At 45.1% G+C, this 12,500-nt stretch overlaps 1 protein-coding gene across 7 annotated transcripts in view; it reads right to left on the bottom strand.

The window, feature by feature from the left end:
• The window catches only part of UNC80 (unc-80 subunit of NALCN channel complex), a 449,893-nt gene that overhangs the window by 172,961 nt on the left and 264,432 nt on the right, over positions 1-12,500 (bottom strand). For all 7 annotated transcript variants that reach the window (XM_085870661.1, XM_085870659.1, XM_085870657.1 and 4 more), the window contains one exon: positions 2,821-3,008. In XM_085870661.1, coding sequence (XP_085726787.1) covers positions 2,821-3,008 — 188 coding nt within the window. The remainder of the gene's footprint in view (positions 1-2,820; positions 3,009-12,500) is intronic.

The following is a 12,500-nucleotide window of genomic DNA, read 5'->3' on the forward strand; positions in this document are numbered from 1 at the left end:
TTTACGTGAAGCAAGATGAGGGTTCAATGGGGGAAAAGACGAAGCGAAGCGGGAGAACAGTTCAACAATAAAGCACATTTATTCGCGGCACACGGGAAGCACACAAATACAATTCCACCAAAAGCACACAAAAAAAAGAAAACACAATTCCATTTACACAAAAAGCAAATATAAAAGCGAAAACAATGCAGAGCTAATACCGACTACCGAGCACACGGCAACACTTATACAATTCTACTTCACAGACGGCGCCGACAACACATACCCAAAACCAAGGAAAAGAATACCCCCAAGGATGAGGCGGGCCTGAGGCCGAGACCGGGTCGCGCCTACCCGTCTGGTGATGAGACGCGGAGCGGCGATGGCGCCTCTCTCCGCGGGCCTCGCGGACAGTGTCAGGCAGGGGGTGGGAAAAGGGGCCCCCTTTGTCGCACTATCTCAGCGCGGGGGGAAACAGGAGGGGGTTGCTGATGCTCGGGGTATAGAGGATCTTTATTATCCCTGGTGTGCGTCTCCACCTCGGCCAGGTCGCGCTGCCGGCCTCCCTCGGGCGTGCAGCTCCCGGCACCGACGCGAGCACCCCCTCGTCTGCCTTCGCCGCTGCCGCCTCTCCGCCTCTGGACTCTCCACCCTGGACTCTTCTTTGGGCTCTCCTCGTTCGACTCTCTTCAGCTTCTCCAGCTACTGCAGGCTTCGGGCTCCAGACTTCCACACTCGACTCTCCACCCTCCGACTCCTTCTCTTTCTCCTGACTGACGAACACCGTCCTTTTATCCCCCCGTAGCTTCGCCTTTGACCCCCTCCCTTTGACCTTTCACCTCGCTCCCCATTGGCCCGAGAAAAAGTGGGCGTGAAGGCTTTTTGATCCACAAATTTGCATATATCGATCGTTCTGGAGGCGGGGCCAAATTGCCCCTCGCTCACCGATTGGACGGCAAAAAGTGGGCGTGTGTCGTTTTTGATCCGTTTTTGAAGCACAAAATCCGTGATTTTGTACACGCTGTTCGACGCGCGCTCTGCACGAATCCAACACCGGTACCCACAGCGGGGCAAGAACGGTGGCGATGCTACGGTTGCGAGGTGTGACGGGAAGGTCGTGGCGGTTGTGGTGAAGCGGCGTTGTGGTTGGTGGTTGATGTTGTGGTTGTGGTGGTAATCATGGCGGTTGGTCCAAAATAAAGATAGCAAAAGAAAAACGGCTATCCTGAAGAGTCGCAGCTCGCATAAATGACATTTATTCCCACTAGACAACGGGTTCGGGCCTAACTACACATGTACTTACCGAGATACCTCACCTAAGGGACCTGAATGGTGGTTTGCGAATTTGGTAACCACAACAATATATATATATACACACACATACATACTTCTTCTTTCAGCTGCTTCTGTTTGGGGTCGCCACAGCGGATCCTCCGTATGTTCTGCATCGTGATTTGGCTTAGTTTTTTTTTTTTTTTTTTTTACGTCGGATGCCCTTCCTGACGCAACCCTGGTCGCCTCTTCCGACACAGGGATATGGTACACCTTTTCTAACCGGGGCATACACCCCGCCCAGTTCACTGGTACTCACTTTGCCGACCTCGGAAGGATGGCAGGCTGAGTCAACATCCTGGTGTGTATTAATTCAAGCGGCTAACGGGGCTTGAACTCAGGACCTTTTGGATCCCAAGCCGCTACTCTAACCACTACGCCAACACCAGGCTATATATACACATACATACATATATTTATATACAGTGGGTATATATATATATATATATATATATATATATATATATATATATATATATATATGATATATATATATATATATATATATATGATATATATATATATATATATGATATATAGATATATATATATATATATATATATATATATATATATATATATATGATATATAGATATATATATATATATATATATATATATATATATGATATATATATATATATATATATATATATATATATATATATATATATATATATATATATATATATGATATATGATATATAGATATATATATATATATATATATATATATATATATATATATATATATATATATATATATATATATATATATATATATATATATATATATATATATATATATATATATATATATATATGATATATATATATATATATATATATATATATATATATATATATGATATATATATGATATATATATATATATGATATATATATATATATATATATATATATATATATATATATATATATATATATATATATATGATATATATATATATATGATATATATGATATATAGATATATATATATATATATATATATATATATATATATATATATATATATATATATATATATATATATATATATATACTCTTACATATTTATATATATACATATATAAATATATACATGTACAAATATTGCCCAATCAAGGTGTGCAAAGTGGGTAGAGACTTTTCCCAACACACTCACAGCTATAATTGCTGTCAAAGGTGCTTCCACCAAGTGTTAACTCCAGGGGGGTGGACACTTATCCAACCACGATATTCTAGTTTTGTATTTTTAATTAATTTTCTGAAATTTGTGGAATTTGTTTTTTACTTGGAAGTTGTGGGTTATGATGTGAAAATAAAGGTGGAAAAAGTGTAATTTAATTCCAGGCTCTAAGGCAACAAAAGGTGAAAATTTTGAAAGGGGGTGTAGACTTTCTATAGGCACTGTATATCAGCACCATGATGTTGGTGGCGAAAGTTCTAACTAATAATAACCTCAACAAAAATTGCATTTCACTTATTATTGCATATATTGCACACCAGGTAGTTGAAGAGGATGTGGGAGGCTTGTGGGGGAAGATCTCCCACATTCAGGTGGAGTTTACGTAGTAGGTAAATGAGCTCTTCCTGCTGATTGCTGATGGTGAATCGCTCCAAGAAGTGTCTCAAAATCAGAGCTGGGTCTTCAATCAAGCAGCCCCACAGTACTTCGTAAGCCACAGCACAAACTGTCAGAAAATGATAAGACATGGAGGGCCTTTAAATGCAGTATGATATAGAGAATTATTTTAACCCAAAAGATCACATTGTCTTGCTTCACCTTGTTATGTTTTACAACACCTAACCTTGCATAATTGTCAAACGTTTGTGTTCCTTTTTTTCCTTGAGATTTAGTCAAGTGTCTCGGCTTGAGCTATCCTGTTTGCTACACTTTCTCAAGTACATAGCTCATGAACCTGAGACCCCACATTCAAATCCTTTGCATTGTGTTGATTTGCCCATTATCACTTTATGACAATGAAATTGATGTAAAAGTATACTTATCTTTCATAATGTCCTTGCCTAACGTCAAAACAACGGATGGAAAAAAAACTCAAGCCAATATTTCAGCTAAAGTGGACTGTTCATAATTACTGTAGTGATTTCAAATGCACAGAAAAGTGATTTTGGCAATTATTGTAATGCTAAAAACCGCTCAACTCCAACTCCATCTCAGGATGTTTTGTTCCTTTTCCTGCAAAGCATCTTCTGTTGAATCTATTTCAAGCTTTCACTCAGAAAGATACTTCATTAAATGAAAAATTACCTTTGACTGTGCAATTTTTGCCTCTTAACTTTCTCCTCTTATGAACAGATCTATAAAGGAAGATAATTTTTGCCCCCATTGGACTTAGTCTGAAACAGGGGCTTATGGATTTGGTCTCTATTTTCGTGTCCAGATGTGTGGGCGTGCGTGGGGCAACAACCATCTCTCAGACATTTATGGACCAATTTTATTCATACTTGGCAGAAAGAGACAACACATGATGGTATACATATGCATATCATTTTGTTTTGCGATACGATCAAACATGGCCGACTCGCAGCCTTTTTAGTTTTTAAAAAAACCCGATGTTGAACACGTCCTCAACCATTTCTCGGACAAGCATCTATCGATGTTATTCAAACTTCGCACCCAGATAAAGAACGATGGTGTACATAAGCATGTAAATGTTGTTCGAGATCAGACAAAATATTGGCGACTGGTGGCCATTTTAGTTGTAAAAAACCCGATGTCGAACACGTCCTCAACCATCTCTCGGAAATGCATTTATCAATCTTATTCAAACTTGGCACACAAATAAGGAATGCTAGTTTGCATATGTATGTCATTTTGGTTTGAGATCAGATCCAAGATGGACGACTGGCGACCATTTTGTTACTTAAACATGTCCCCAACCATTTATTGGACATGCATGGCCCAATTTTGTCAAACATGGCATAAGCGCAGTTTCACGATGGCATAAACTTGCATTCACTTTATTTTGCGATCTGATCAAAGATGGCCAACGAGTAGACTGGTGATCATTTTAGTTGTCAACAAATATGGGCTCACCTTTAAATCTGTTCAGATAAATTACGAAAACAACAAGGGGCTATGACATTTTATGTCTTTTTTTTCCTTGTTCATTTACAAAATTTAGTACATTCAGCTCAAAAGAAATCCATTACTACATAATGTTGAAGATGCATTCGTAAATATCTCTTACATTCTTCAAAAAACATTTAAACAGCAGGGCATTCAGATTAGTTGAGAGGTTTGTTTAAAAAAAAAAAAAAAACAACAAAAAAGCTATGACTGTGATTAATACATTTCAATGCTTCCTATGAATACAAAACAGGAAAGTAAGTTCACCACCTGAGTTGAGTATGAAAGCAAAAGTACTCAAAAAGTTACAACTAAAAAAAATATAAAATATACATTGGACTCGTGGACTTTTTGCCTCCATCTTTGCTTTGCTATCAACAGACCTATTGAGGAACTTATTTGTTTGGCAAAAATAAGTACAGGTCAAAATAAATATATACAAAATATACAAAAACTCTGAGCTGCCTTTGTAAAGAACTCTTGCAATGTCTCAAAAATCACTTCACCAACATGGCATTCATGTTCGTTGCGAGGTTTATTTTCAGAAAACTATGACTGTGATGAAAACAAATCATTGTTTCCTGAGAGTGCAACCCAAGAAAGTAAGAACTAAAGGCAATATTTTAATCCCAAATAAAGAATGAATGACTTCTGCCAATCTCCTTCAACAAAGGAAGGAAAGAGAGTTTAAAAAACTGGGCACCAAAGCAGTGAACAGGTGAATATTGTTGTGGTTCTGCGAAACTGCTGATCCTCAAGGCAACCGCATACAACATATAGCGGGTCCTGGGACAGTTATTTAATGAGCATCCATATTAGATAGCCTTTCCCTAATGTCTGGTGGGAAGAAGGGACAAAATGTGTTGTAAGGGCTTTGAGTTAGCTCCTTAATTCCGTTTTCCATTCCTTTATTCATTTTATTCCTTTACTTTACACATACGACCTCTCCTTCAAGCAAGCATCCCATTGCACAATTAGTTGGGTATGAAAGGGAAAATACTCAGACAGGTATTTCTAAAAAAGAAAAAAAAATACATTGGACTCGTGCAACTTTTGCATGTTATTTTTGCTTTGTTAAGAACAGACCTAATGAGGAAGATTAGTTGCTTGGCAAAAATAAATACAGATAAAAGTAAATGTATTACAAAATAAACTCTTTGCTGCCTCTGCAAAGAACTCTTACAATGCTTTAAAAAAACACTTCAACATGGCATTCATTTTCGTTGAGAGGTTTGTTTTCAGAAAACTATACTCTGCCATCTTGCTTCGCAATACTGTATTTCAGGACTGTGCATGTCAAACGCAAATCAGTGCACAATTCTGCTCTTTTAAGAGGCAACAGGATGGGAAAAATGCAAAAAGACTTCTGCTGCCCCATCAAAAAGCGATCCTTCCATTCAGTGGATGAAAGATTGGGTCCGTTCGATATCTTCATAAAGGTTGCCAAGATCAAGAAGGGAGCCAGAGCATCAAACAAGGCAGCCGCATTGGCGAAACACTCTTCAAGGAAAAATAAAGCACCTTCACTGAGTACTGTTGCAAAGTTGGAGCCACCGAGTGAACTTTCTACTATCGAGCGCAGGATGGAGTGTCAGCAGCATGCTCACTGGCGGTCCAGCTTACGTCGAGACAAACATTGGCAGTAGAATGGGCCAGAAGGAAGAGCTTAGTGACTTTCAACTTGGCACTGTCACAGGATGGCACCTTTCAACCATGTCAGTTCGTCAAATTTCTGCCCTACTAGAGCTGCCCCGGTCAACTGTAAATGCTGTTATTGTGAAGTGGAAATGTCTCGGAGCAACAACAGCTCAGCCGCAAAGTGGTCGGCCACACAAGCTCACAGAATGGGATGCCAAATGCTGAAGCGCGGAAAAATCGTCCATCGTCGGTTGCAACACTCACTACCGAGGTCCAAACTGACTCTGGAAGCAACATCAGCACAAGCACTGTTTGGCGAAAGCTTCATGAAATGGGTTTTCCTGGCCGAGCAGCCACACACAAGCCTAAGATCACCATGTGTAATGCCAAGCGTCGGCTGGAGTGGGGTAAAGCTCACCGCCATTGGATTCTGGAGCAGTGGAAACGAGTTCTCCAGAGTGATGAATCACGCTTCACCATCTGGCAGTCCGACGGACGAATCTGGGTTTGGCAGATGTCAGAAGAACGCAATCTGCCCAAATGCATAGTGCCAACTGCAAAGTTTGGTGGAGGAGGAATAATGGTCTGGGGCTGTTTTTCATGGTTTGGGCTAAGCCACTGAGTTCCAGTGAAGGGAAATCTTAATACTACAGCATACAATGACATTCTAGATTATTCTGTGCTTCTATATTTGTGGCAACAGTTTGAGGGAGGCCCTTTCCTGTTTCAACATGACCATGCCCCCCGTGCACAAAGCAAGGTCCATACAAAAACGGTTTGTCGATATCGGTGTGTAAGAACTTGACTGGCCTGCACAGAGCCCTGTCCTCAACCGCATCGAACACCTTTGGGATGAATTGGAACGCCGACTGAGAGTCAGACCTTATTGCCCAACATCAGTGCAAAACATCACGAATGCTCTTGTGGCTGAATGGAAGTAAATCCCAGCAACAATGTTCCAACATATAGTGGAAAGCCTTCCCAAAAGAGTGGAGGCTGTTATAGCAGCAAAGGGGGGGACCAACTCCATATTAATTCCCAAGATTTTGAATGGAGATGTTGGACGAGCAGGTGTCCACATACTTTTGGCCATGTGGTGTATGTGTGTGATGTTTGGGTTGGTGGAGACTGTGGGTAGTCTTTTCTGTTACAAATGTTTTAAGGTGGCTCGTATAACAGCTTTGGTGGACAAAATGAGAAAAGTTTTAACATCTTTGCTGGAATTTGTCAGAGGGTGGGGGATTGGTTGGAGGGAATCGATAACCTTTGTTGGGTGCATCTACGATAGGTAAATGTGTTTGTGGGGTTATGGGTGACATCGGAGGTGTGGCATGTGTTGGCAATGATGTGAGTACCCAGTGTGCTGCTGGCATTGGAGGTGCAGAGGTGGCGGGCGACAGACTGGGTGTAATGGATGCGGGTGAGAGTATGGGTTAAGGTGGGGTGGTGGGCTGCGCGTGTTGGGGTGCTATCATTTACAGTGGGAGTGGGGGGGGTTCAAACGTTGTGTTGTGTTTGCTGTTGGTGCAGTCGGTGTTATTTATAATGACTTTTCTGATAATGTTTTGGAAGAATTAACTTTGTTATTGCTCAAATTTAGACTGTCAATGTTATTTCATGAAACTTAATTTCGTTTGTGAAAAGTAATTCATCGTAAAATGTTGAACTCAGTGATGTAAAAGAACGAATTTTACAATTTGACGTAAAATGTTGGAACCATGCGGTTAGACTGCCTGTCCGACACCATCTTCAAATTTTGTGAGCACACGTTTCAGGTACTCGTCTATTCAAGATGTCAAGGTAAATGATCTACGCGTTGAACACTGATGGATATGTGAATTTAAAAGCTTGTAAATCATCGTCCTGTTGAGTGGCTGTAACGTTTAATGTTTAGTACATCTGATAATTTGGTTTGGTAAATTTGGAATCCTCATTTGACATAATTAGATCAATTGATTGAACTTGTGTAATGTTGAGATTGTCACTCATGTTACTCTAAGGTTGTTTTTGTTGGTAAACTCTCCACTGCTTTCGCTTCTTCTCTCAGTTGTATGCAAATAAACTCATTGTGCATTCAGAACGTGTTCCCATCTATTTGAATAACCAATGGTCACAAATGATTCAAAACATCAACATGCATGAATGCCAGGAAAACCCAGGAATAAAATGAATGAGGCAGGGAATCCCAAGAAATGAATGAGACAGGGAATTCACATGGTCCACCATGAACCCCCTTCTGGTGAAACTACTGAAATCTGTGGTGTAGCCTGCGGGCATGCAGGGCGGGGCATGCTGATGATGCATGATGGGCATGATGATGGGAGGAGGGGTCGGCATGGTCATCGGGTCTGCAAGGGATATAGGGTGTGCGCGCCGCCTGAGGCGTTGTAGTAATGCTGGAGTCGTCCGGCTCGTGAGTGTGCTAATACGCAAAAAAGGAGAGCCACGGGCAGAGTATGCTCGCGCTCACGCTTGTGCACCACAGCCCGGCTCGACTGTTCCTCCGCATCGTGTCTGCCTGCTAAGCATCTTCTATTCAGTACATCACAGTTGGCTGACGAGGATCTTCGGATCGGCGTGTGCAGGGCGTCAAGTAACCCGTGCGGTTCCAAGCTACGGAGCCAAGGGTCGCGCCAGCACGAGCGTGGCAGAAGGTCGGGGCACGGCGCACGGACGCGTACCCGTGTTCGGGGGAGATGAGTTCGAGTTGTTTTCTGAACAGTTAGGTTGCTACTTTCGCGCGAATGATGTAGAGGATGAAGAGAAACGCAAGGCGATCTTGCTCGCCTCGCTATCAACGGAGCACTACCGGCTACTAAGTGATTTGGTGGCTCCAAATAGACCCAGTGATGACGGGCTATCGTTTCAGGACATCGTGGCGAAAATGAAGACCCACTTGGCGCCAGAGAAGTCGTTACATCTCGCGCGGTTCCAGTTCGATCACCTCGCTAAGGGTGGCGAGGAGCGCGTTGCAGACTTCGTAGCACGGGTGAAGCATTCGGCTGTGCCATGCAAGTTCACGACAGAGGAGCGTCCGGCACGGCTCAGAGATCGTTTTATTTCTGGTCTGCGAGACGCAAAGATGGTAGCAGCCATCCTGCGGTTGACCGACATCACATTCGACTCGGCGGTCGCGACTGCTTCGTCTGTCGAGCAGACACTCACGGATGTCCGCACCATTGCTGGCCAGGACGTAATGAGTAGCTCCAGCTGGGGCATGTCGGCTAATCCCGAGGTCCACGCGATGACCGCACAAGTGCCGCAGGTCGCGCAGCCCGAAGTCCGCGCGATGGCTCAAGTGCCGCAGGTCGCACGCGTGCCTGGCGGTGCGGGACGAGGGCGCGCACCGCAGCACCGTCGCACCGGGAGCGAAGGGGCTTTCCGGGGGTGCTGGGGGTGTGGGGGTCCGCACCTGCGACAAATGTGCCCGTATAAGAACACCGTGTGTTTGCATTGTCACAAGGTGGGACATTTGAAGCGTGTGTGTCGGATGGCGGGGGCCTCCGTTGGGGTCTTGGATGACGAGGTGCGGGAGGACCCCAGTGACCTGGAGATCGGCCTGCAACCGGGGCATGACGATGCCGGCGAGCCGGAGCAGGAGATGCAACCATGGTTGAGTCTGTTTTCCGTTGGTTCGGAGATGACGACGCCTTTCACGGTGGAGGTCGAAGTGAATGGCGAACCGACCGTGTTTTGCGTGGATACCGGGGCTGCGGTGTCGGTCATGGGTGAGCAGGCGGCTCGTGGTCTTCGCGGTATTCGCCTGGTCAAGACGGCCTTGTCGCTATACACGTACACCAGTGAAGCGATTGCACCGCTTGCGAGGGCCGACGTCTCAGTGCGCTACCGAGGTCGACGCGCCCGGCTCTCGGTGTTCGTTGTACGAGGGGAGGGGCCCGCCCTTTTGGGTCGGGACTGGCTGGCGCACCTCGGACTGGATCTCCGGTTCGTACCTCCAGTTGTGCCAGTGCTCTCTTCGAGGCCTTCGTCGAGTACCGAGGGCTAGGCTCTGGCGGCGGGGGCCGCGTCGATGCAACGGGAGCGGCCGTTCGTTGCTGCCTGCGGCAGTGATGTGCGGTTCGGGAGCGGCGAGAGCCGTATCAGCTCTCGCGATGAGTTCCCGCGTTTCGGCAGCGTTCGTGAGGCAATGCGCGCCGGTGTTGTTCGGGCAGCTGCGACAGGTTGCGGTGAGCCCGTGGCGTTAAAGGGAGTCGCGAGTCACAACATCGAGTCGACAACCAAGAAACGGACTCGTGATGTGGGTTGTGGGTTGTTGTTCATGGCATATGTGTTTTTCTTTGCTCTAGTGATGCAGTTTAACGTTGTTGAAATTAATGCCAGCAGTTCCCGTGTGAAAGTGGATTTGGCGGAGATCAATCAATGGGATTTGTATTATGATCAATGTGATGTGGGGGCTTTGGGAGCGGTGGTGGCGAATAAAAAGGTTGGGTTGGCCTTCCATTGTCCCGGGCCGCGGGTTGTTGCTTTGTCATGTGCTGGGATTTTATCAAAAGAGCGCGCTGTACGGAAAAATGAGTTTGCAATGCTTCGAATGATGTTCGTAGTGATTTATAACGAGCCTATGATTGAAGTGTGGTTTAAATGGAATTGCTACCGTCTAGCTGCTGTGTGGGTCTCGGAGGTCGACTCGGGACCAAGACTGGTGTGCTGGACGGCGTTACCCCCACCTCTGGTTGCGAGCGCAGCTCTCTGTGTTCGCTCAAGGCCGTTTAGACGGGCGTTGGCGTCTCAACTGATTGTGGTGCGTGGGTTGTTTTGGAGCATTAAGTGCGTACAGCCAGCGGCGCTGTTCAGCGCCCCCAGCCAAGGTCGATCAAGGCTGGCGCTGGCGCCACGGCTTCCAGACAGCGGGCTTCCGGCCTCGGAATGTTTATCTACGTCGGGTCTGCCTGGGGGGAGTGGGCCGGAGGCGTTTGATGGTGCCGGGGGAGGTTGGCTCGAGAGATCGCCACGGCCTCGGCGAGGGCCATGTCAGCATGAGCCGCCTGGGGGCGTTTCCGCTGTGTAGGGCTGCTGTGCTTTTCGCCTTGCTGCTTCATATCGGTAACGCGGCCAGAGTTTGGGAGGTGCTGTATCTTCGGAATCTGGCCGTGGCAGCTCCATTAACTCGCTTTCACGCATTATATGATGTGGTGTGCTGTTATACTTCGCTGTTTTCATTTTATTTTCATGATTATTATACCGAAGTCCTTCGTGTTGTTTATGCTTATTATGATGGTGATCATTCAATAATCATAGTTTTAGGAGGGAGGAGTGTGGTGTAGCCTGCGGGCATGCAGGGCGGGCCATGATGATGATGCATGATGGGCATGATGATGGGAGGAGGGGTCGGCGTGGTCATCGGGTCTGCAAGGGATATAGGGTGTGCGCGCCGCCTGAGGTGTTGTAGTAATGCTGGAGTCGTCCGGCTCGTGAGTGTGCTAATACGCAATAAAGGAGAGCCACGGGCAGAGTACGCTCGTGCTCGCGCTTGTGCACCACAGCCCGGCTCGACTGTTCCTCCGCATCGTGTCTGCCTGCTAAGCATCTTCTATTCAGTACATCACAAAATCCAGGATCACTACTCACCTCCACTCATTTGTTACTCTTTTTTTTTCCACCTCTGCAACCAACTTCCACATTCTCTTCCATCTCATTTTTACTTCCAGGTCTTCAAGACTGGTATTCAGCACCATCTCGGGTTGTCCCCAATCTAAAACCATGATCTTTTCCACCATCGTTAACCCACCCCAATCCAACCTCCTTCCAAATTTCCAGTTTTCCATCATTGTAGTTTCCTTCTGTATCTATCTTGTCCACCCTATGTGTCCTCTACTACCCCTTATTCCTCCCCACACCCATTGATTGTCCAAGTCTCCCTCTATCATGGCCTTCAACTCTGCTGTTGGTGTTTATCCCCTCTCTTGACTGCTCCTTTTGCGCTTCTGCTGTTTCTTTTGCATCCTGTTTAGCATGTTTTGCGTCCTGTTTTTGTCTGTTATGCCCTGATATGTTCAGTGTACTCGCTCTTCCAAGAGCCTCGACGATGTATGCAGAAAAAAAAACAACCAGAGAATGCCTAGCTGGGAGGATGCAAATTGTGGGGTACCTCAGGGATTGGTATTGGACCATTATTATTCACAAGCAGAGTACCTGCCCTCAGAGCATCCTTGTTCCAAACGTGCAACATGTTCTTCCGAAGCACACCTTTATTTGGGCGGTGTATCGGCAACTAAGAGCCCTGTACAGCCCCCCCCCCCCCAAAAAAAACAGGTTACGTGCATGAACCAAAAACATACCTACTGCTTTTAATTCAAAACACTTCACTGCACTGGAAAACATGGGGACAGGAATACTGTTCTGTAAATGGTGGAGACTTGTAATACCCTCTCCCACCTAGAGGTGGCGCTACACGATACACATTTACATGAAGAATTTGCATCCCTCCCTGCCA

This window comes from Eptatretus burgeri, chromosome 2 (assembly GCF_056783735.1).
Source record: "Eptatretus burgeri isolate ZD-2024b chromosome 2, Ebu_testis_v1, whole genome shotgun sequence".
In the NCBI taxonomy this organism is placed as follows: Eukaryota; Metazoa; Chordata; class Myxini; order Myxiniformes; family Myxinidae; genus Eptatretus; species Eptatretus burgeri.